The 26,978-nt window shown below is 35.7% G+C and overlaps 1 protein-coding gene across 3 annotated transcripts in view; it reads left to right on the forward strand.

Annotated features, from left to right (window-relative positions):
- The window catches only part of LOC137403720 (pleckstrin homology domain-containing family G member 5-like), an 85,876-nt gene extending 60,911 nt beyond the window's left edge, over positions 1-24,965 (forward strand). For all 3 annotated transcript variants that reach the window (XM_068089735.1, XM_068089736.1, XM_068089737.1), the window contains 6 exons: positions 1,289-1,395; positions 4,230-4,454; positions 9,067-9,287; positions 10,106-10,217; positions 13,816-14,087; positions 24,370-24,965. In XM_068089735.1, the coding sequence (XP_067945836.1) occupies positions 1,289-1,395; positions 4,230-4,454; positions 9,067-9,287; positions 10,106-10,217; positions 13,816-14,087; positions 24,370-24,385 (953 nt within the window). In that variant the 3' untranslated portion in view covers positions 24,386-24,965. The remainder of the gene's footprint in view (positions 1-1,288; positions 1,396-4,229; positions 4,455-9,066; positions 9,288-10,105; positions 10,218-13,815; positions 14,088-24,369) is intronic.
- Positions 24,966-26,978: the final 2,013 nt, after the last annotated feature.

Raw genomic sequence — 26,978 nt, forward strand, 5'->3', positions numbered from 1 at the left:
ACTACAACCAGTGCAAGTATATCACCAGTATATAACAACTTACATGAACTACAACCAGTAGAAGCATATCATCAGTGTATAACAACTTACATGAACTACACACAGTGCAAGTATATCATCAGTATATAACAACTTATGTGAACTACAACCAGTGCAAGTATATCACCAGTATATAACAACTTACATGAACTACAACCAGTAAAAGCATATCATCAGTGTATAACAACTTACATGAACTACACACAGTGCAAGTATATCACCAGTATATAACAACTTACATGAACTACACCCAGTGCAAGTATATCACCAGTATACAACAACTTACGTGAACTACAACCAGTGCAAGTATATCACCAGTATATAACAACTTACATGAACTACAACCAGTAGAAGCATATCATTAGTGTATAACAACTTACATGAACTACACACAGTGCAAGTATATCATCAGTATATAACAACTTATGTAAACTACAACCAGTGCAAGTATATCACCAGTATATAACAACTTACATAAACTACAACCAGTAAAAGCATATCATCAGTGTATAACAACTTACATGAACTACACACAGTGCAAGTATATCACCAGTATATAACAACTTACATGAACTACACACAGTGCAAGTATATCATCAGTATATATAACAACTCACATGAACTACACCCAGTGCAAGTATATCACCAGTATATAACAACTCACATGAACTACACACAGTGCAAGTATATCATCAGTATATAACAACTTACATGAACCACAACCAGTGCAAGTATATCACCAGTATATAACAACTCACATGAACTACACACAGTGCAAGTATATCATTAGTATATATAATAACTTACATGAACTACACCCAGTGCAAGTATATCATCAGTATATAACAACTTACATGAACTACAACCAGTGCAAGTATATCATCAGTATATAACAACTTACATGAACTACACCGAGTGCAAGTATATCACCAGTATATAATAACTTACATGAACTACACACAGTGCAAGTATATCACCAGTACATAACAACTTACATGAACTACACACAGTGCAAGTATATCATCAGTATATATAACAACTTACATGAAATACAACCAGGCAAGTATATCATCAGTATATAACAACTTAAATGAACTACACACAGTGCAAGTATATCACCAGTATATAACAACTTACATGAACTACAACCAGTGCAAGTATATCATCAGTATATAACAACTTACTCGAAATAAACCATCGCAAGTGTTCTGGGTTAGGCTTGTTCATTAGTTTCTCTCTGTTCATACAGCTCACCTTCTTCTTGTTCACCTGACTGACTTTGGAGTCGCGCAGGCTGCCTACACCCTACACGGCGACAATATATCCAAATGGGCAAAAACCTTCAAGAAGGCACAGGTGAGTACGTCCTGTTCTGTCTAACCCTTGAGGCTAATGCATAAGTTATCCGTGATGTCCCTGTATTAGAAAAGGAGGCTGCCAAGACTTGTCATTGTGGGTAGTGCTTTACCTCACGTCGGTTCGTATCTATCAAACAGGGTATGTTAGACTCACCACGAAATTTTATTGCATGCCAGTGATTCCTTCATGGCTGACAATATTGCAATGTCATCATTGGCCATTGGAATTACCTTCTCAAGGTCATTTAAAGTGATCAGTATTGTTAATATCACAAGAGGATTTGCAGTCTATAATCCTCCTTCGCTCAGTCCATGTTGGTGATAGACACTGCATGTTAACTTTACTTCTAAGGTGAATTAAGATGAACAACATAAATTAAACCCTCTCTATACCTACAACCTAGCTATCTAGGGTGAATAGGATGAACAACATAATTTAGATCCTCTCTATTATACCTACAACCTTGCTATCTAAGGTGAATAGGGATAAACAACATATTTTAGACCCTCTCTATACCTACAACCTAGCTATCTAGGGTGAATAGGATTAACGACATATTTTAGACCCTCTCTATACCTACAACCTAGCTATCTAGGGTGAATTGAGATGAACAACATATTTTAGACCCTCTTTATACCTACAACATAGCTATCTAGGGTGAATAAGATGAACAACATAGTTTAGACCATCTTGATACCTACAACCTTGCTATCTAGGGTGAATAGGGAAAAACAGAATATTTTAGACCCTTTCTATACCTACAACGGGCAGCTTACGATGATTAGATGCAGTCTACATGTAGCCACTCCATTTTTTATAATCTCTGTTATGTAGTAAGACCTAGTGTTTACATGTTTGTTCAGCATATTGGATCTGAACCTGGTCCTACCCCTGATTATTCAGGGTTCAGGGCTAGGTTCAGGGCCCTGATCATTAGTTCTTGCATCAGCGTATTTAACACAATTCCATAGTTTATTTTTATGGTTGTCACCTGAAGTCGTGTATCACCTCAAGTGCATCATCTTCCTAAGACAACCAGCAATACTTATTGTTTCCTTATATATACACTGTACATGTAAGTCAAGGACCTGTCTAAGACAACCAGCAATACTTATTGTTTCCTTATATATACACTGTACATGTAAGTCAAGGACCTGTCTAAGATAACCAGCAATACTTATTGTTTCCTTATATATACACTGTACATATAAGTCAAGGACCTGTCTAAGACAACCAGCAATACAGTCATACTTCAACTTACGAGCTTAATGCGTTCCGAGACTGAGCTCGTATGTCAATTTACTCGCATGTTGGTGCAATTTATTTATATATAGAACAATTAAATATATATTGATTAGTTTTCATACTCTAAAAAAAGCAAATAAAACACTCAAAACAAGATATTGTAACAGAAAGAACATGTTGGTTATTGTCCTTACGTACTACATGCTTTCAAAAAGCCACAAATAAAAAGTAATGCAAGAAAATGTGATTAATTAAAATGTAAAATTAAATACATATAATAGCAGTTAACACTCGCATTTGCCAGGGAGGGAGATATAAGTTATCCTTCGTTACAACATTTGACTTTGATAAATTTGGATTTTATCAAAGTGTTAAAAGACAAACTTAGAAGCAAACCTAAAAGCAAACTTTCATTTTCAACTAAACGTCATTAAAATTTCTTCGGCGTTCATAGTTTGAAGTTTCTCGCTGGTTAGCGAGAAATTTTTCCTTTTCTTTCGCTTTCACGACTAGCCGGCCGTTTTAAGATAAACCTAACTAAGGACGTTTGCCTTTGTCGCCCTTGCAACATGTTGCGATTGGGACGAACACAGGTGTCGTCACAAATGGTTAATGCACGACCACTAGCCAGCTTGTCCGAATGTCTATTAAACAGTTTGGATAAATAGCGCCGGCCTTTTCACATAGCATCGTTTCAGTTACGCTGTCACCGGCCAATTGTTTGTCCAATGCCATCAGCGGTCGTGAAAATCGCGACACCGTTTAGAAACTATGGTTAGTCCTTTTGCGAACTAAATGCCCTGAATATAATCCTTCTGTTTGATAATTATGAATTTCTGTATTTCTGTCATATTGCCGAGCTAGCTTAATCACGCATACACATTTCGCATATTTTTCAATATTTTTCCATTTAATATCAATTGTTATCATTTGCTTTTTCTTTGTATTATCTTTCATTTTACTGGCAAACTTTTTGTCTACGCACAGTACGTTTAATTCACATAATTCTGCACAGAAAATCGTGCACAAAAACACGGTACAACAGTATAACCTGAGCAGTTGAAAAATACAGAGTGATGCTGTTCTCATAAAACACCTCCGGCATACTTGGCAACTGACTCAAGTGCTCGTATCTCAAACATGGCTCGTATGTTAGTGCTAAAACTTGCTTAAAAGCTGGCTCGTATCTCAAGTTTCTCGTACGTTGGAGCACTCGTAAGTTGAAGTATTACTGTACTTATTGTTTCCTTATATATACACTGTACATGTAAGTCAAGGACCTGTCTAAGACAACCAGCAATACTTATTGTTTCCTTATATATACACTGTACATGTAAGTCAAGGACCTGTCTAAGACAACCAGCAATACTTATTGTTTCCTTATATATACATTGTACATGTAAGTCAAGGACCTATCTAAGACAACCAGCAATACTTATTGTTTCCTTATATATACACTGTACATGTAAGTCAAGGACCTGTCTAAGACAACCAGCAATACTTATTGTTTCCTTATATATACATTGTACATGTAAGTCAAGGACCTGTCTAAGATAACCAGCAATACTTATTGTTTCCGTGTATAGGCGCTGTACGGGAAAGCCAAGGACCAGGCCCGGAAGGATAGTGAGATCATTTCCATGACCGATTTAGATTTGGACGAGATCGGCTTTAGCGGTCCTCTAATGAATGGAGACAATGGCGACACCATTCCTGACTTGACAGAGAACGTTTTTTCGCCCGATCCTGCACCTTTTGAGTCACCGCAAGTCACAAGAGTTTCATCGTTTAATAGTCTTGCTGACTGTGAGGTGAGACTTGTTTTTGGTTATTGAATGCAAGACTATGAGCTGCATTTTGAGGGCGTCCACTTCTCCCCCTGGTTGTTTACATTTTCGATAGATTGGTGATTAAACTATATCGTCTTGCCTTTTCCTAGCATAAAATATCTGCACTACTCTATCTTTTTCCTTGAAATTTTAGCAATAAACTTGCCTCGGTTGTTTTTCAAAAGACTTGAGATGTCTCGTTGCATTTGGATTAAATGTCAGTGAGAAAATGCTGCAACTCTAAAGCTGCGTTCACACCAGCCAGTTTCATATCGATTCTCTGGATGATTTGACCTTCTGGCCAAGAATCGTCTCATTTCAAAGGAGTAAACGAGCCCAAGACCGATTTTGTCCAGTGAAAAATTTTATCGGGCAGTTCCCAATCGGCCGATGATTCTTGACTATTTTTCAATTTGAGTAACCAAAGAAATCACTGTGTATCACACATTGTCATAGCTCCACTTGTTAGCTTCACTTGCTAGCTCCACTTGCTAGCTCCACTTGCTAGCTCCACTTGCTAGCTCCACTTGCTAGTTCCACTTGCTAGCTCCACTTGCTAGCTCCACTTGCTAGTTCCACTTGCTAGCTCCACTTGCTAGCTCCACTTGCTAGCACCTCTGAAAGGTGCTATCAACAGAATTATCACTCACATTAAGTTATTGTAACAACAGCTGGATCCATTTTGGATTCAGTATTCAGGACATCATATTGGATCATTGAAACATCTGCTTCAATTAGAAAGCCGTTGCTATAATAGTTGAAGCAGATTATGGTAGCAAAAGATCATCTTCCTTATAGTTAATTATCCATTATTAGTGATGAACTTAGCAGTGCAAAATAATTGATAAACTTGCTAAAAATTCTAAACGTCGTAAAAAACAGTCAAATTAATTGAAGTTATTTGACACTGCAAATAAAAAATGTCAAAAAGCGCGTGCTTTTGATCCAAACACGTTCTGGTATGAACGCAGAAAATTGGGCTGATAATTCCCATAAAATCGCTCAGATATCGGCCACATAAACTTTGTTTGCAAATCGGCTGATGTGAACCCAGACCAGTCGATAAATTTGTCGATTAAGTAATAAAGGTCTAATAATATTGCAGTACCCTATTCAGTACTCAGTACTATATTACACCCATTGGATACGATTTTAATCCGTTCCAGGGTTGTCATATGGCAAAAATATCATATGGAGGGGTATAGAAACCATAGCAATTTTTATATAATGACAACATCTCTGGGTAAAAATCATTAAAAATTTATATGAATGCCGTACATATTAAAATTTAGTAACAAAATAGTATGTTAACCTTAGTAACTATAGTTACCTACAGTAACTTTAATGTATTTAGTGTGTTTATTGGTTATGATCTGCATTAAAATGGAACGTTACAATGTGCTATGTGCAGTACTGTAGGGAATTCTCACCTTCGAGACAGACGTGTGTATAACATAAACTTTGAATGGAACTTAAATGAATTTAGCTTACTAAACACACAATTGAAGAGCCCGGTGCTAAAAGTACTCGAGTCACAATTTTGGCCAACTGCAGTTTACACTGTAGAATGTTAAAGCGCACACACCCAAGTCCAACAACACTAAAAATAAGCATGAAAAAATTAAAGTTAGAAGTTCAGGAATAGCAGCTTTATCCACTTGCTCAGCCATTGTTGAATGCTCTGAACAGAGTCGTTTCATCACATGACCTAATAGCCTCAATCTGATTGGCTGCTCTAAGGACTTAAGTACTTTTAGTGCATCAGTATAGAAAATTTTGGGTAACCTTTGTAATTTTTACAAGATTTAAGTAGGTTTTCATGCTTATTTTTAGTGTTGTTGGACTTGGGTGCGTACGCTTTAACATTCTACAGTAAAAACTGCAGCTGGCCAAAAATTTTGACTTTAGTACTTTTAGCACTAGCAATGATATACAGCCCCCCCAAGGATAGGCGACGGCTATTATATGGGCGGGTTTAATGATCATTCTCTGTTAGGATTGTGCTAGCTTGGGTTTCGGAGCTAACACAATTCTCGCGGGGCGGTCGCGTTGTCTTGTTAGGTTTTGGAAAACACAACTCGCTGTTATCGTTTTATTAGCTCATTCAGTCAATAGGCCCCGCGGTTCACAATAGCACACCTTGAATTTCTACAATGTAGGGGTAACACCTAACCAAAATAATGGATCCACGCAAAATAAAACATTTCAAATTACCTACTTTTACTAATTTTGAAATTGGTAAAGGTCGTAGTATATGCTTATAGTTGAATATAATTTACCCAAAATCACTCGAACAACGGCCTTTTTTTCCTAGTTTTTGATTAATATTTTGCCACCCCTAATATAAAATGACAAAGTCGTTCATCGTTGTCACATTGTTTTACCTGGTCAATAAGATGGGACAGTAGGCAAAGCTGTGCAGTGTAGTTTTCATACTCAAAATCTAAATATAAAACTTAATTTGAGCGATTTTACGATTGCGACTATTAATATCGTGAATGCTGGTGAATAGCAACTGGCTGATCATAACTGTGACAAGATTGGGATACTATATTTATTTGACAACAAAATGAATTCAGCAGATAAGTAAAATAACCACTATAGTTCATAATATTTGTAAATTTACAAGGGGCTTTATTCAGCATATTTTTTTTTTGGGTGCCGTGTTCGGGTTCATCTCAACAGAGCTCCATCATTAAACCCCGCCCATATGAGAGCCGTCGGCTATCCTTGGGGGGCTGTATATCATTGGCACTAGGCCCTTCAATTGAAGCTAATTTTTAGTATGTACTTTTTATTATTCAAGTTAATTCACCAAGAACGCCCGAGCAATGCTGTTCTCGAAAATGTTCTGTTTAATACATAAGAGAGTAAATTCTTGTTAGCAGGTTAAGAGAAGTTGTCTGACCACTGACCTTCTGTTTGGAGGGATTGCAACTCCAGTTTTGCTTCTGCTTTCAGTGGAAAATTATTACCGATTTTTACACGAGAAATGTTGAGCTGACAAAAATCGGTCGTCGTGTCTCATTCAGGCATTGAGAAAATGTTATTGCATGCAGAATTTCGACGTCTTTGCTATTTCGGCGTCTTTGCTATTTCGCTTTACAATAAGCATTTAATTAATAATAATTAATAATAATTTACGTTTTTGCAATAAGCACACTGACTGCCAATTTTGAACTCGGACGAAAATTTTGTAATTTGTATGGCGAGGTGCAAAAATCATTGTGTTCCACTTCGATAGGCAAAAAAATCGTATAACAGGGTAATCGTATCCCGAGGATGCATTGTAAGGGGTTAGCGCACTAGACACTTTAGTACTGGGTTGTCTGAAAGCTTCTTTGTGAGCTCAACTAAACTCGGGAGGGAAGAGAGCAGATCTACACAACAGTTGTTAGAGCTGTGGGGGAGCAGAGCTACACAACAGTTGTTAGAGCTGGGAGGGAGCAGAGCTACACAACAGTTGTTAGAGCTGTAGGGGAGCAGATCTACACAACAGTTGTTAGAGCTGTGGGGGAGCAGAGCTACACAACAGTTGTTAGAGCTGGGAGGGAGCAGAGCTACACAACAGTTGTTAGAGCTGTAGGGGAGCAGAGCTACACAACAGTTGTTAGAGCTGTAGGGGAGCAGAGCTACACAACAGTTGTTAGAGCTGTAGGGGAGCAGAGCTACACAACAGTTGTTAGAGCTGTGGGGGAGCAGAGCTACACAACAGTTGTTAGAGCTGTGGGGGAGCAGAGCTATACAACAGTTGTTAGAGCTGTGGGGGAGCAGAGCTATACAACAATTGTTAGAGCTGTGGGGGAGCAGAGCTATACAACAATTGTTAGAGCTGTGGGGGAGCAGAGCTATACAACAGTTGTTAGAGCTTGGAGAGGCTTAGGGTTTGTTCTGTTATACCTTTACCAAAGACCTTTATTCTGTACCTTACTGTATTAATTTAACGTATTAGGTCTGGGCTATTCAAGTTTTCATAATCCATGAGTAGAGGCTTAATTCTTGAGATAAAATCAGCTTGTGAAGTTATTCTCTCTTCATAGATTTTTTCCAGTAAAAAGTTTACTTACAAAATTAATTTGTTCCAAAAGACGTTTTGAAAGCAGAAAATTTCATGAGAAAGACTGCATTTTACCCTATAAATGTCTTAATCTGTTGCCAGCCCTCACAAAACTCAGACATAATATTTGTATAAATTATAAACAATGGTTACAACCTGTAGGAAATGCATGTTATAATCAGATTACTGCACAATAAATGGATAAGGTAGGCGTGGAAGGAATGAAGAACAGGAAAATAAAGAATAGAAAGTATCAATCATGTTTGTTTACCTTTGTCTCTGCCTGACTAGGAAGGAAGCTGCTGGGCAGCAGCCAATAGTAGAGCTGCTTGGCTTTTTCGAACCAACCTGCCCATTCACTTAAATGGTCAGCACTGTCTTTTATATTTTCTGTTTTTTGCCTTTTATGTTTAAAAGCATTTTTCACTCTTCCGAGCAATTTTTTTTCATGAAAAGACGTTTCATAACTTTGAAATTTTATATTCCGTGTCTTTCCCCTTAGGGGAGGTTCTACAGTAGCCACTAATTTTCTGACAGGGTCATGAGGATAAGGCGAGTCCAGAAAAAGAGACACTGCCTCACAGTGTATCTAGTCCAGACATTGGCAGGAAACACCATACTCTTCCTTCCAGCTATAAGCACCCTCCGCGTGGCAGCGTTGAAAGGATGTCTTCATCCAGCAGTGGTGAAACTGCTGTTGTGAACAATGGACGCCGCCCTGCAGCGGAACGGAAACGCCGAGTTGGCCGCTCTCATAGGTCAGTCAACAATATGATATTGTTTAGTGATCTCTTACTACATTTAACATTTACCGGTGGTTAACAGTTTTCCTGTTATTCTTAGGAGCATGTAAAAATGATTTCTACTTCTCAAACCGTAAATCCGTTTCGTTACTTGTTTGTCATCCTCATTGTAATGGTTTGATTCAATGGAGGAAGTAAGATTTTATCACATCGGATGCTTGTCTTTGGACTCCAGATGGCCTTTTAGAATCGAGTTGGCTATCGTAGCTAATAAGTGTTTATGAAAAGGAGCATTTGTGAAAATTACAACAAGGCTGACAACTTTTTTCTATCAAAGATAATTTGCACATGAAACAATTTATAACTGTCGAGCACGACGAGTGACGCTAAGCACTATATTGTTATTATATTTGTATAGTTTACATTGTTATGATGTTTATGTAGTTAGCTATTTTTGTTTTGTTTTTACAAACTTCAATATTTCAACATATTTTCCATTTTTAGTTGCACTAGAAATATAAACACTACTCAATATTTTCAATTTGAGTATGAAGTGCATGCTTGCATGTATGAAGTATTAATTGCACAATTAAAATACATAGTTATCTGCGTTTTAACTGACCAAATGAGGCAAGTCTACTGTATTTTAGCTGACCAAACGAAGCAAGTCTTCTGTATTTTAACTGACCACACGAGGCCAGTCCATGGTTGTTTTACAGAAATCCATTCATGAAGAAGTTATCACAATGTAAAGTTGATAAAATTGTCATGTTGAACCACCTTTAAATTTTAAGTAACACCTTTGACCTCGCTGAGCTGACCTTCTTCTGTAGGTATAAAACTGCCGATGGTGCCATGGGCTCGGAGGCTATCTCACAAGGTCAAACAATTCCTTCGCAGCTGACCAATGGACAGGCAGTGCTAGACCAAAGAATCTCCGACAAGGTAGGGGTGAGAAGTAGCATATGTCATTTAGTGTAAAACACCTTAAATATATTACCTTAGCTACTGCTCTAATCTACTGTATGTAGCTCTCAAGTCATTCAGGGATAAATCAATTGAAGAGTCTCATTTTACCAGACGGACTCTTGCAGTGGACGAACCCAGTTCTCATGTCCAGTCGAACCTCTACATTGAACAGGCGAACTTCTACGTCGAACAGGCGAACCTCTACATCGAACTGTCGAACCTCTACGTCGAAATGTCGAACCTCTTCAAATATTTGTCTTGCAACTTCTAGAATTTAACAACATGTTACCATTTTTCTCAGGATAAGTAAAACTAATCCCACGACCAAACGAGCGGAGCGAAGTGTGGGAGTTTTTATGATAAATGCATGTACACACAACTTACGAAAATTATTCATCAACAATTAGACGAACCCTCGTCAAGAAATTTCATCAACAAATTTAAGCATCGTTATGTAAAGTCGTTAAAGTTTAATAACGATACAAAACACATTTAAACCTATTTAAATATGTTACCAAGTCTTTGTAAACCATCGGTATTATCTTAAAACTTACCCATCTAATCGGATTATACACAAATAGACAGATTAATTTCAACGAAAATCACTACAAAACACTTGAAAAGCTTGGTTTAATAAAAGTTAAGACCGAAAATTGAAACGCCGTGGGACAGATAATAAAACGATGAAGTCTTGCGCATTTCACGAAAAAATAACGTGCACTTTTCACCAGTCTATAGCATTGTCGAATTGCCGAAGGTTTTGGCAATAAACATAGGAGTACAGAAATCGTTTCATTTTTGCCGATTTCAATTTTTTCATTTTCATTTGCCGACACATTTGAATACTTTCCCATTCTAACTGATGCCCAACGCAGTATAAGTAAAGCAAATGACGATGATATTTTTTAACGTTTCTTATGAGATTATTACAATAATTAATTATAAGTTTGGATGACTACAGAACAATGACTACGTAGTACAGACTTTTTAAAAATCTAACGCAGTGTAAGTAAAGGCATGACGATGATATTTTTTCTAACGGTTCTAATGAGATTATTGCAATAATTAATTATAAGTTTGGATGACTACAGGGCAATGACTACGTAGTACAGATTTTCTAAAAATCTATATAAATATCACAACTTCGTGATATTGTTAGCTATGCCGTTTTGAAATGTAAACAAAATTGTGCATTGGTTTTTTATTATTACTATATAAATAATATTGGTTATTCTAATAATATCAGTGCATTTTACTTCTAATATTGGTCAATATTGCATTTCTTTTTTTGCAGGAGGAGAGATATAAACATATAATATTTTCCTTTCATTATTGCTATTTGTTGTATATAATAACACCCAGTACATTACAGCTACCATTGCAGTTATCCTATTTGACTGCTAATATTGCATTTCTCAACCATCAGTACCCTTTCTTTTTTCCAATATCACGTTGGTCGTGGGCTGTATGACAGTGGAATTTCTAGTAAAATTATATCAGATGAGTTAACAAAAGTAAGTTAATTTAAACTATGTTTATAGTAAGTTAGGGTAAGTTCCACTGCGTATTTCCATCACTCACTACCACTGAACTTGTGCATTCCTGATTCTACACTGGAGTTCAAATGTCTCTCTAAGACAGTGTTACAATATACAGTCAAACATGGATAACTCGAACTTCACGGAACGAGCAAAAGTGTTCGAGTTACCAGACCGTTCAAGTTATCAGAGCACTGTCTCAAGTCCATGTATTTGTTTATTTATTAGTAGATACATGTATATATAGAAACTGTAATATAAATCAAAAGCATAAATGGCTTGTTTCAAATTAAATGCTTCTAATGTAAAGTTTAAAACTTTTTATCAAAAAGTATAGAGATTTTGCTATCACTTGAGATTGATTTGTTGTTTGAGATGATGTTATTGCCAGGACGTTTTTTAGATTGACATTGGCAAAACTTGATCGTTGTTGAAATGCTCAGAAGAAAAGACATCTTTTTCTTTTGAGCGTTTTAACCAAGATCACTTTTGCCGATTTTTATTGAAGTTTATGCGAAGGTTACCTCACTTATCCTTGCTTCAGAAGGGCTATCCCTAAGCAGATGTTTGGTAAAAATCAAATTACACCAAACCTTTAAAAAAGTCGTTGACAAAAATATTTTGCCGATGGTGGTAATAACGACGACTATGAATTACGAAAAGATGAGGTTTACCTCTCTGGCTTGGAATAAAGTGATTTTATAAAGCGATAACAACCGTCTCGGTCGCGGTTGGGCAAAAAACTGTTCGAGTTAACAAAGTTGAGGTCGAGTTATCTAAAGCAATTTATTATTACGTGGGAACGGACCAAAGAAACCATACGAGTTAACCATGTGTTCGAGCTATCCGTGGGCGAGTTATCCATGTCTGACTGTATATATCTTTATTGATTAGTACTTTATTAATATAGTTTTACATATAAATAAGTTCTGTACATGTACAATGTATTCTATACTTTATAACTCATTGGTTTAGTGTAATATTTAATTACTTGCAATATTTATTGTTGTTTTTTATCTCCGTAACAATTACACTAATAGTATGCACTTATTAGTATATAAGAATATTTACTGCAACATAACATTACTTCACTATTCTTTATTTTATTTTTTTATCATTGTCTAATTTTCTGTAAACGGCCTTGACCGATGATAAAGTTATATCTATCTCTCTATCTAACATATTATAGTTATATCTATCTCTCTATCTAACATATTATAGTTATATCTATCTCGCTATCTAACATATTATAGTTATATCTATCTCTCTATCTAACATATTATAGTTATATCTATCTCTCTATCTAACATATTATAGTTATATCTATCTCTCTATCTAATATATTATAGTTTCAACATATGGATGATAAAGTTATATCTATCTAACATATTATAGTTTTAGCATATGGATGATAAAGTTATATCTATCTCTCTATCTAACATATTATAGTTTCAACATATGGATGATAAAGTTATATCTATCTCTCTATCTAACATATTATAGTTATATCTATCTCTCTATCTAATATATTATAGTTTCAACATATGGATGATAAAGTTATATCTATCTCTCTATCTAACATATTATAGTTTTAGCATATGGATGATAAAGTTATATCTATCTCTCTATCTAACATATTATAGTTTCAACATATGGATGATAAAGTTATATCTATCTCTCTATCTAACATATTATAGTTTCAACATATGGATGATAAAGTTATATCTATCTCTCTATCTAACATATTATAGTTTCAACATATGGAGAAAATATTTGCGTGGCAGAACTTGGTATTTCGAGGTTTGACTACTGAAGTAGTCAAAAGTGAAATAGTTTGTTGTAATAATGAAATGTCAAAGTTGAGACCACCTGCTTTGGAAATAGCTCACTGTCATGTTTTATAGGTCACTTATATTTATCACTGTCATGTTTTATAGGTCACTTATATTTATCACTGTCATGTTTTATAGGCCACTTATATTTATCACTGTCATGTTTTATAGGTAACTTATATTTATCACTGTCATGTTTTACAGGTCGCTTGCTCAGCCTCCGATGATGAACTTGACATGTCGTCTACATTAAACTGTGATATGGTAAACCATGGAGCCAATGCTATAGGCACTAGCGTGCAGATGCAACAGCTGTCGGGGTACAACCAACCTCTTGGTACTATCGGTGCAGAGCAACATCGGACTTCAAGCTCTTCAAAGTTGACCAGCGAAGAGCGGAGCAAGTCAAAGAAGCTGACACAGCAAGACATGATTCGATTGAAAAATTTTCAAGATTTCCTCAAGGACTCCTCTCCGTGAGTGCCCAACTGCTCTCTATATCTGTACAAAACTCCAAGCTTTCGCTTGACCTTTATGTGATATTTATCACATAACACAGAGCAGAGCTAGTGAACAGCTATCTATGATATCACAACATAAGTTAGCGAACAGCTATCTATGATATCACAACATGAGCTAGTGAACAGCTATCTATGATATCACAACATAAGCTAGCGAACAGCTATTTATGATATCACAACATGAGCTAGTGAACAGCTATTTATGATATCACAACATGAGCTAATGAACAGCTATCTATGATATCACAACATGAGCTAGTGAACAGCTATCTATGATATCACAACATGAGCTAGTGAACAGCTATCTATGATACCACAACATAAGCTAGTGAACAGCTATATATGATATCACAACATGAGCTAATGAACAGCTATCTATGATATCACAACATAAGCTAGTGAACAGCTATATATGATATCACAACATGAGCTAATGAACAGCTATCTATGATATCACAACATAAGCTAGTGAACAGCTATCTATGATATCACAACATAAGCTAGTGAACAGCTATATATGATATCACAACATGAGCTAATGAACAGCTATCTATGATATCACAACATAAGCTAGTGAACAGCTATCTATGATATCACAACATGAGCTAGTGAACAGCTATCTATGATATCACAACATGAGCTAGTGAACAGCTATCTATGATATCACAACATGAGCTAGTGAACAGCTATCTATGATATCACAACATGAGCTAGTGAACAGCTATCTATGATATCACAACATGAGCTAGTGAACAGCTATCTATGATATCACAACATGAGCTAGTGAACAGCTATCTATGATATCACAACATGAGCTAGTGAACAGCTATCTATGATATCACAACATGAGCTAGTGAACAGCTATCTATGATATCACAACATGAGCTAGTGAACAGCTATCTATGATATCACAACATGAGCTAGTGAACAGCTATCTATGATATCACAACAGGAGCTAGTGAACAGCTATCTATGATATCACAACATGAGCTAGTGAACAGCTATATATGATATCACAACATGAGCTAGTGAACAGCTATCTATGATATCACAACATGAGCTAGTGAACAGCTATCTATGATATCACAACATGAGCTAGTGAACAGCTATATATGATATCACAACATGAGCTAATGAACAGCTATCTATGATATCACAACATAAGCTAGTGAACAGCTATTTATGATATCACAACTACGACATGTTTCTAAACGCAAGTCTAATTTGGACACATTTTTTAAACATCTAAGCAAACCCTATAAAATATAAAAATAAAAGAAATTTCAGCCTGTTGAATATTTCAAGGCAAACGATTTTCTAAAACAACTGAGCAAACAATTCTTTTCACTTTGGAGTAATTTACCCATGAAATGGTTTCTAAGCAGTTTTCCGTGTGACCGCAATTTACATTGTATTACAAACAACATTGTATTGCTCTTGCAACTTGTTGGAACTCAGTAATATTACAGCGGTTTTGGTTGTTTATGCTCGTGGAGTTAGCTATTCTCTGCTAACCTAGGAATGCATAAAAACTTGATTTTTTTTATAATTTTGCTTACGGGTACATAAAATAGCAATTCAGCAGACTCTAATTTGTGACCTACAATCTAACACCTGTCAAAATCGACTGTCTTTGGGTATTTACCATAGGAGTCACTTGTGGTGTACCATAGAAGTCACTTGTGGTGTACCATGGGAGTCACTTGTGGCGTACCACAGGAGTCACTTGTGGTGTACCACAGGAATCACTTGTGGTGTACCATAGGAGTCACTTGTGGTGTACCGTAGAAGTCACTTGTGGTGTACCACAGGAATCACTTGTGGTGTACCATAGGAGTCACTTGTGGTGTACCATAGGAGTCACTTGTGGTGTACCATAGGAGTCACTTGTGGTGTACCATAGGAGTCACTTGTGGTGTACCATAGAAGTCACTTGTGGTGTACCATAGGTGTCACTTGTGGTGTACCACAGGAGTCATTTGTGGTGTACAATAGGAGTCACAGTCTGAAGGCATTAATTTGATTCATTTGCTCTCTATCTATGGTTGAATTAAAACCTTGAGCCTACATTTGGAGGAAGAGAAGTGCATATTATTACTATATTCCGAGTTTGAGGGCTGCTGTTATTATTATTATATTCCGAGTTTGAGGGCTGTTGTTATTATTATTATATTCCGAGTTTGAGGGCTGCTGTTATTATTATTATATTCTGAGTTTGAGGGCTGTTGTTATTATTATTATATTCCGAGCTTGAGGGCTGCTGTTATTATTATTATATTCCGAGTTTGAGGGCTGCTGTTATTATTATTATATTCCGAGTGTGAGGGATGCTGTTATTATTATTATATTCCGAGTTTGAGGGCTGCTGTTATTATTATTATACTCCGAGTTTGAGGGCTGCTGTTATTATTATTATATTCCGAGTTTGAGGGCTGCTGTTATTATTACTATATTCCGAGTTTGAGGGCTGTTATTATTATTATATTCCGAGCTTGAGGGCTGCTGTTATTATTATTATATTCTGAGTGTGAGGGTTGCTGTTATTATTATTATATTCTGAGTGTGAGGGCTGCTGTTATTATTATTATATTCTGAGTGTGAGGGCTGCTGTTATTATTATTATATTCTGAGTGTGAGGGTTGCTGTTATTATTATTATATTCTGAGTTTGAGGGCTGCTGTTATTATTATTATATTCCGAGTTTGAGGGCTGCTGTTATTATTATTATATTCCGAGTTTGAGGGCTGTTGTTATTATTATTATACTCCGAGTTTGAGGGCTGCTGTCATTATTATTATATTCTGAGTGTGAGGGCTGCTGTCATTATTATTATATTCCGAGTTTGAGGGCTGCTGTTATTATTATTATATTCCGAGTGTGAGGGATGCTGTTATTATTATTATATTCCGAGTTTGAGGGCTGCTGTTATTATTATTATACTCCGAGTTTGAGGGCTGCTGTCATTATTATTATATTCTGAGTGTGAGGGCTGCTGTCATTATTATTATATTCCGAGTTTGAGGGCTGCTGTTATTATTATTATATTCCGAGTGTGAGGGATGCTGTTATTATTATTATATTCCGAGTTTGAGGGCTGCTGTTATTATTATTATATTCCGAGTTTGAGGGCTGCTGTTATTATTATTATATTCCGAGTTTGAGGGCTGATGTTATTATTATTATATTCCGAGTTTGTGGGATGCTGTTATTATTATTATATTCCGAGTGTGAGGGATGCTGTTATTATTACTATATTCCGAGTTTGAGGGCTGCTGTTATTATTATTATATTCTGAGTGTGAGGGCTGCTGTTATTATTATTATATTCTGAGTGTGAGGGCTGCTGTTATTATTATTATATTCCGAGTTTGAGGGCTGCTGTTATTATTATTATATTCCGAGTTTGAGGGCTGCTGTTATTATTATTATACTCCGAGTTTGAGGGCTGCTGTTATTATTATTATATTCCGAGCGTGAGGGATGCTGTTATTATTATTATATTCCGAGTGTGAGGGATGCTGTTATTATTATTATATTCCGAGTTTGAGGGCTGCTGTTATTATTATTATATTCCGAGTTTGAGGGCTGCTGTTATTATTATTATATTCCGAGTGTGAGGGATGCTGTTATTATTATTATATTCCGAGTTTGAGGGCTGCTGTTATTATTATTATACTCCGAGTTTGAGGGCTGCTGTTATTATTATTATACTCCGAGTGTGAGGGATGCTGTTATTATTATTATATTCCGAGTGTGAGGGATGCTGTTATTATTATTATATTCCGAGTTTGAGGGCTGCTGTTATTATTATTATACTCCGAGTTTGAGGGCTGCTGTTATTATTATTATACTCCGAGTTTGAGAGCTGCTGTTATTATTATTATACTCCGAGTTTGAGGGCTGCTGTTATTATTACTATATTCCGAGTTTGAGGGCTGCTGTTATTATTACTATATTCCGAGTTTGAGGGCTGTTATTATTATTATATTCCGAGCTTGAGGGCTGCTGTTATTATTATTATATTCCGAGTTTGTGGGATGCTGTTATTATTATTATATTCCGAGTTTGAGGGCTGCTGTTATTATTATTATATTCCGAGTTTGAGGGCTGTTGTTATTATTATTATACTCCGAGTTTGAGGGCTGCTGTCATTATTATTATATTCTGAGTGTGAGGGCTGCTGTCATTATTATTATATTCCGAGTTTGAGGGCTGCTGTTATTATTATTATATTCCGAGTGTGAGGGATGCTGTTATTATTATTATATTCCGAGTTTGAGGGCTGCTGTTATTATTATTATACTCCGAGTTTGAGGGCTGCTGTCATTATTATTATATTCTGAGTGTGAGGGCTGCTGTCATTATTATTATATTCCGAGTTTGAGGGCTGCTGTTATTATTATTATATTCCGAGTGTGAGGGATGCTGTTATTATTATTATATTCCGAGTGTGAGGGATGCTGTTATTATTATTATATTCCGAGTTTGAGGGCTGCTGTTATTATTATTATATTCCGAGTTTGAGGGCTGCTGTTATTATTATTATATTCCGAGTTTGAGGGCTGATGTTATTATTATTATATTCCGAGTTTGTGGGATGCTGTTATTATTATTATATTCCGAGTGTGAGGGATGCTGTTATTATTACTATATTCCGAGTTTGAGGGCTGCTGTTATTATTATTATATTCTGAGTGTGAGGGCTGCTGTTATTATTATTATATTCTGAGTGTGAGGGCTGCTGTTATTATTATTATATTCTGAGTGTGAGGGCTGCTGTTATTATTATTATATTCCGAGTTTGAGGGCTGCTGTTATTATTATTATATTCCGAGTTTGAGGGCTGCTGTTATTATTATTATACTCCGAGTTTGAGGGCTGCTGTTATTATTATTATATTCCGAGCGTGAGGGATGCTGTTATTATTATTATATTCCGAGTGTGAGGGATGCTGTTATTATTATTATATTCCGAGTTTGAGGGCTGCTGTTATTATTATTATATTCCGAGTTTGAGGGCTGCTGTTATTATTATTATATTCCGAGTGTGAGGGATGCTGTTATTATTATTATATTCCGAGTTTGAGGGCTGCTGTTATTATTATTATACTCCGAGTTTGAGGGCTGCTGTTATTATTATTATACTCCGAGTGTGAGGGATGCTGTTATTATTATTATATTCCGAGTGTGAGGGATGCTGTTATTATTATTATATTCCGAGTTTGAGGGCTGCTGTTATTATTATTATACTCCGAGTTTGAGGGCTGCTGTTATTATTATTATACTCCGAGTTTGAGAGCTGCTGTTATTATTATTATACTCCGAGTTTGAGGGCTGCTGTTATTATTACTATATTCCGAGTTTGAGGGCTGCTGTTATTATTACTATATTCCGAGTTTGAGGGCTGTTATTATTATTATATTCCGAGTTTGAGGGATGCTGTTATTATTACTATATTCCGAGTTTGAGGGCTGCTGTTATTATTACTATATTCCGAGTTTGAGGGCTGTTATTATTATTATATTCCGAGCTTGAGGGCTGCTGTTATTATTATTATATTCCGAGTTTGTGGGATGCTGTTATTATTATTATATTCCGAGTTTGAGGGCTGCTGTTATTATTATTATATTCCGAGTTTGAGGGCTGTTGTTATTATTATTATACTCCGAGTTTGAGGGCTGCTGTCATTATTATTATATTCTGAGTGTGAGGGCTGCTGTCATTATTATTATATTCCGAGTTTGAGGGCTGCTGTTATTATTATTATATTCCGAGTGTGAGGGATGCTGTTATTATTATTATATTCCGAGTTTGAGGGCTGCTGTTATTATTATTATACTCCGAGTTTGAGGGCTGCTGTCATTATTATTATATTCTGAGTGTGAGGGCTGCTGTCATTATTATTATATTCCGAGTTTGAGGGCTGCTGTTATTATTATTATATTCCGAGTGTGAGGGATGCTGTTATTATTATTATATTCCGAGTGTGAGGGATGCTGTTATTATTATTATATTCCGAGTTTGAGGGCTGCTGTTATTATTATTATATTCCGAGTTTGAGGGCTGCTGTTATTATTATTATATTCCGAGTTTGAGGGCTGATGTTATTATTATTATATTCCGAGTTTGTGGGATGCTGTTATTATTATTATATTCCGAGTGTGAGGGATGCTGTTATTATTACTATATTCCGAGTTTGAGGGCTGCTGTTATTATTATTATATTCTGAGTGTGAGGGCTGCTGTTATTATTATTATATTCTGAGTGTGAGGGCTGCTGTTATTATTATTATATTCCGAGTTTGAGGGCTGCTGTTATTATTATTATATTCCGAGTTTGAGGGCTGCTGTTATTATTATTATACTCCGAGTTTGAGGGCTGCTGTTATTATTATTATATTCCGAGCGTGAGGGATGCTGTTATTATTATTATATTCCGAGTGTGAGGGATGCTGTTATTATTATTATATTCCGAGTTTGAGGGCTGCTGTTATTATTATTATATTCCGAGTTTGAGGGCTGCTGTTATTATTATTATATTCCGAGTGTGAGGGATGCTGTTATTATTATTATATTCCGAGTTTGAGGGCTGCTGTTATTATTATTATACTCCGAGTTTGAGGGCTGCTGTTATTATTATTATACTCCGAGTGTGAGGGATGCTGTTATTATTATTATATTCCGAGTGTGAGGGATGCTGTTATTATTATTATATTCCGAGTTTGAGGGCTGCTGTTATTATTATTATACTCCGAGTTTGAGGGCTGCTGTTATTATTATTATACTCCGAGTTTGAGAGCTGCTGTTATTATTATTATACTCCGAGTTTGAGGGCTGCTGTTATTATTACTATATTCCGAGTTTGAGGGCTGCTGTTATTATTACTATATTCCGAGTTTGAGGGCTGTTATTATTATTATATTCCGAGCTTGAGGGCTGCTGTTATTATTATTATATTCCGAGTTTGAGGGCTGCTGTTATTATTATTATATTCCGAGTGTGAGGGCTGCTGTTATTATTATTATATTCCGAGTTAGAGGGCTGCTGTTATTATTATTATATTACGAGTTTGAGGGCTGCTGTTATTATTATTATATTCCGAGTGTGAGGGCTGCTGTTATTATTATTATATTCCGAGTTAGAGGGCTGCTGTTATTATTATTATATTCCGAGTTTGAGGGCTGTTGTTATTATTATTATATTCTGAGTGTGAGGGATGCTGTTATTATTATTATATTCTGAGTTTGAGGGCTGCTGTTATTATTATTATACTCCGAGTGTGAGGGCTGCTGTTATTATTATTATATTCTGAGTTAGAGGGCTGCTGTTATTATTATTATATTCCGAGTTTGAGGGCTGTTATTATTATTATATTCCTAGTTTGAGGGCTGCTGTTATTATTACTATATTCCGAGTTTGAGGGCTGCTGTTATTATTACTATATTCCGAGTTTGAGGGCTGTTATTATTATTATATTCCGAGCTTGAGGGCTGCTGTTATTATTACTATATTCCGAGTTTGAGGGCTGCTGTTATTATTACTATATTCCGAGTTTGAGGGCTGTTATTATTATTATATTCCGAGCTTGAGGGCTGCTGTTATTATTATTATATTCTGAGTGTGAGGGTTGCTGTTATTATTATTATATTCTAAGTGTGAGGGCTGCTGTTATTATTATTATATTCCGAGTTTGAGGGTTGCTGTTATTATTATTATATTCTCAGTGTGAGGGATGCTGTTATTATTACTATATTCCGAGTTTGAGGGCTGCTGTTATTATTATTATATTTTGAGTGTGAGGGCTGCTGTTATTATTATTATATTCTGAGTGTGAGGGCTGCTGTTATTATTATTATATTCCGAGTTTGAGGGCTGCTGTCATTATTATTATATTCTGAGTGTGAGGGCTGCTGTCATTATTATTATATTCCGAGTTTGAGGGCTGCTGTTATTATTATTATATTCCGAGTGTGAGGGATGCTGTTATTATTATTATATTCCGAGTTTGAGGGCTGCTGTTATTATTATTATATTCCGAGTTTGAGGGCTGCTGTTATTATTACTATATTCCGAGTTTGAGGGCTGCTGTTATTATTATTATACTCCGAGTTTGAGGGCTGCTGTTATTATTACTATATTCCGAGTTTGAGGGCTGCTGTTATTATTATTATATTCCGAGTTTGAGGGCTGCTGTTATTATTACTATATTCCGAGTTTGAGGGCTGCTGTTATTATTATTATATTCCGAGCTTGAGGGCTGCTGTTATTATTATTATATTCTGAGTGTGAGGGATGCTGTTATTATTATTATATTCCGAGTTTGAGGGCTGCTGTTATTATTATTATATTCCGAGTTTGAGGGCTGCTGTTATTATTACTATATTCCGAGTTTGAGGGCTGCTGTTATTATTATTATATTTTGAGTGTGAGGGCTGCTGTTATTATTATTATATTCTGAGTGTGAGGGCTGCTGTTATTATTATTATATTCCGAGTTTGAGGGCTGCTGTCATTATTATTATATTCCGAGTTTGAGGGCTGCTGTTATTATTATTATATTCCGAGTGTGAGGGATGCTGTTATTATTATTATATTCCGAGTTTGAGGGCTGCTGTTATTATTATTATACTCCGAGTTTGAGGGCTGCTGTTATTATTACTATATTCCGAGTTTGAGGGCTGCTGTTATTATTACTATATTCCGAGTTTGAGGGCTGTTATTATTATTATATTCCGAGCTTGAGGGCTGCTGTTATTATTATTATATTCCGAGTTTGAGGGCTGCTGTTATTATTATTATATTCCGAGTTAGAGGGCTGCTGTTATTATTATTATATTCCGAGTTTGAGGGCTGCTGTTATTATTATTATATTTTGAGTGTGAGGGCTGCTGTTATTATTATTATATTCTGAGTGTGAGGGCTGCTGTCATTATTATTATATTCTGAGTGTGAGGGCTGCTGTTATTATTACTATATTCCGAGTTTGAGGGCTGCTGTTATTATTATTATATTTTGAGTGTGAGGGCTGCTGTTATTATTATTATATTCTGAGTGTGAGGGCTGCTGTTATTATTATTATATTCCGAGTTTGAGGGCTGCTGTTATTATTATTATATTCCGAGTTTGAGGGCTGCTGTTATTATTACTATATTCCGAGTTTGAGGGCTGCTGTTATTATTATTATACTCCGAGTTTGAGGGCTGCTGTTATTATTACTATATTCCGAGTTTGAGGGCTGCTGTTATTATTATTATATTCCGAGTTTGAGGGCTGCTGTTATTATTACTATATTCCGAGTTTGAGGGCTGCTGTTATTATTATTATATTCCGAGCTTGAGGGCTGCTGTTATTATTATTATATTCTGAGTGTGAGGGATGCTGTTATTATTATTATATTCCGAGTTTGAGGGCTGCTGTTATTATTATTATATTCCGAGTTTGAGGGCTGCTGTTATTATTACTATATTCCGAGTTTGAGGGCTGCTGTTATTATTATTATATTTTGAGTGTGAGGGCTGCTGTTATTATTATTATATTCTGAGTGTGAGGGCTGCTGTTATTATTATTATATTCCGAGTTTGAGGGCTGCTGTCATTATTATTATATTCCGAGTTTGAGGGCTGCTGTTATTATTATTATATTCCGAGTGTGAGGGATGCTGTTATTATTATTATATTCCGAGTTTGAGGGCTGCTGTTATTATTATTATACTCCGAGTTTGAGGGCTGCTGTTATTATTACTATATTCCGAGTTTGAGGGCTGCTGTTATTATTACTATATTCCGAGTTTGAGGGCTGTTATTATTATTATATTCCGAGCTTGAGGGCTGCTGTTATTATTATTATATTCCGAGTTTGAGGGCTGCTGTTATTATTATTATATTCCGAGTTAGAGGGCTGCTGTTATTATTATTATATTCCGAGTTTGAGGGCTGCTGTTATTATTATTATATTTTGAGTGTGAGGGCTGCTGTTATTATTATTATATTCTGAGTGTGAGGGCTGCTGTCATTATTATTATATTCTGAGTGTGAGGGCTGCTGTCATTATTATTATATTCTGAGTGTGAGGGCTGCTGTCAATGGCTGGCTATGTTCATTTTATTATTACATTACACATTATGTTACATCAAGTATCCAACTATGCTTAAAACTAAACAAAATAAATTTATCCGGTGCAAGTGGCGTAGGTTCAGGGACTGATTAGCGTTTATAAATTTAACCATGCATATTTTGGTTGCAGAGGAGTGGAGATATGAGTCTCAAAAAGAAAAACCAATGATGGCTTTGAACAAAGGCCAGGCTTGTACATATCTATCTATTCTTTGGTTGTGAGGGATTTGTAACCCACGATAAGTCCAATCTATTTCCAAGAAATTATTTGTATTTTTTTAGTGTACCGATGTGAGAGCTTGTAGGAATGTTTGTTCAGAAGAAACGATATTTTTGCGTGTACTATTACTGTTGACCAAAGCCTCTCATTGTGTGCCATTTTCAGCTATATCTAAGTTATATAACATGATTTTTTACTTGTAAGATGCTATTATTTAGCGTAACACAGATTTTTTGCCACATTGGCACTCATCTTGCATTTAACATAGATTTATTCATAGATTTATGTGTCTTTTAAAGCATTGTTTATATATGTGATTCAAGATATTATGGTATTCACAAATAAAAACATAGTTCTACAGACATTGCCGGGTGATGTCAACTAAGGCTAAAATATATTATCTGTAATTATATTGTGCAATCTAGTGCAGCCGTCTTTCGTATTTTTGATATCCTTCTTGCCAGTGAAATAATCTATATCAGAAATAAAATATTCTCTCACTTTCACCCCGGCTTCTGGCTGGTTTGCTGATGGTGCTATGTGAAAATAGAATTCATAGTTCTATTGTTGAATTGTTGAAATGCTATCAAGGCCAGCCTCTGAGTCTTCTACTAATCTCATCTGGACATGACTTCACTCTTTCCTACGGATCATGAATTCACCTAACATACATGGTGAGCAGACAAACCGAAGCATAGTATGCTCATCGACATCAATTCTGTCGATAGCTAATACGATTTTCTTACAGTAAATATGTTAGAACACAGCAGCAAATTATTCTCACCTTTCTTTTGTTCTACTATTATAGAGCAACCAGTGCAGGTGGCTGCAGCTATGGCTTGTTTACGTGTAGCTCAATAGTACGCTAGCTAGTTTTGCTCTCAGAGTTTCCTCTTTATTCGTTGTTACATAAAAACTATCAACCAATCTTTGTCTCTAATATATATTGTATTAACGGGAAGTACGTTTCAACCGAGTTTTAGTTATTTTGAGCATCAGCTTTATTAGTATTCGTTTTGTACTTTTACTCATAGCGAGTATTATTTTGTAGGCGCCACGCGCTTACCAAATGTCGTGCTGAATCAATTTGATCATAAGATTTTGCAACAGCAACGCTGGTATCGCTTATAAATGTTAACTAGCAGTTCCAAGCCCTTCCCAGCTTGCATGTTATGTCGAGTGATCCATCATTAACGCGCTTTATTTAAAATGTTCTCCAAATAAGGAGACTAGGGCAATTGTCATCTGTCATCGCCATGACAAATATAACCGTTCTTAGAAAAAAGCCAGAATCCAAATGGTCTGAAGCAGTTAGAACACTGTTATATACGCCGTTGCACAGTTAATTACATCGATAACTAAACCCGCATCATATTCCAGCATACCTTCCAACAAATGATCATTGCATCTTACTCTGCCTATGCTAAATGTTAATTTACTTCAATTATAGGTTTTATGACCTTTCATGGTTTGCGTCCTCGTTTTTTACATGACAATTACAGGGATTCAACTCATTTCAACTTATTTGATATGAACAAATTGCATTTCATCTTTAACAATTATTTTGAAAGTGGTACTGTTTGCTCCTTTAATAATGCTCTACTTGATATCAGTCTCTTAACGGAGAAAGGTACTTTGAACGCTATATGTCAAATCATTTACTTGATTTGATTCATTAACTGTTGCCTTTTTCTGATTCATGTATGGCATAATTTGGAGAAAAATGTTATTTGAATTTAAATTATTGCCAATAAAGTTATAGAAAAAATAAATGAGTTGGAGGGGAATATGACTGCAGTATTACATGACTACATTACATAGTAGTACAATATTTTCATCATACCACCAATTTTATACACTTTCTTCACTTGTAGAGGTACTAGAAGTCCCATCATCGTGGACCTTAGGTCAAGTACCTGTCCCGGGTTCTCTCTCAAAAGAACAGCAAGCGGTATGTGTACTGCTTCATAGCTATTAAAGTACTAAGGCTTCATAGCTCCTATAGCTCAGGATGTAGCTTTCATGTCAAATATTGTTTCCAATTTATAATGATACCTTAGGGTAATTACCTTGTGCTAGTAATGTGCCCAAATTACTAGCAGCATATGAGGTATTCTTATAGAGTTGTTACTGCTTTATAGCAACTACTGAAAGGGTTGAACGCCATACTAGCTTCATCATGTAGTATTATACATAAACTTAGTGGTGGTATGTATATGTTATATATATATATTACAACTAGTCATATAGAATATGTAATAAATTTAGTGGTAAGATGGCTATATGACCACATATGCATGTGATCCTTACATTCAGGGATGGTTATAAACCTGAGTGACTTACATTCAGGGTTGGTTATAAACTTGAGTGACTTACATTCAGGGATGGTTATAAACTTGAGTGACTTACATTCAGGGATGGTTATAAACTTGAGTGACTTACATTCAGGGATGGTTATAAACTTGAGTGACTAACATTCAGGGATGGTTATAAACTTGAGTGACTTACATTCAGGAATG

Source organism: Watersipora subatra, chromosome 9 (genome assembly GCF_963576615.1).
Source record: "Watersipora subatra chromosome 9, tzWatSuba1.1, whole genome shotgun sequence".
Taxonomy (NCBI): Eukaryota; Metazoa; Bryozoa; class Gymnolaemata; order Cheilostomatida; family Watersiporidae; genus Watersipora; species Watersipora subatra.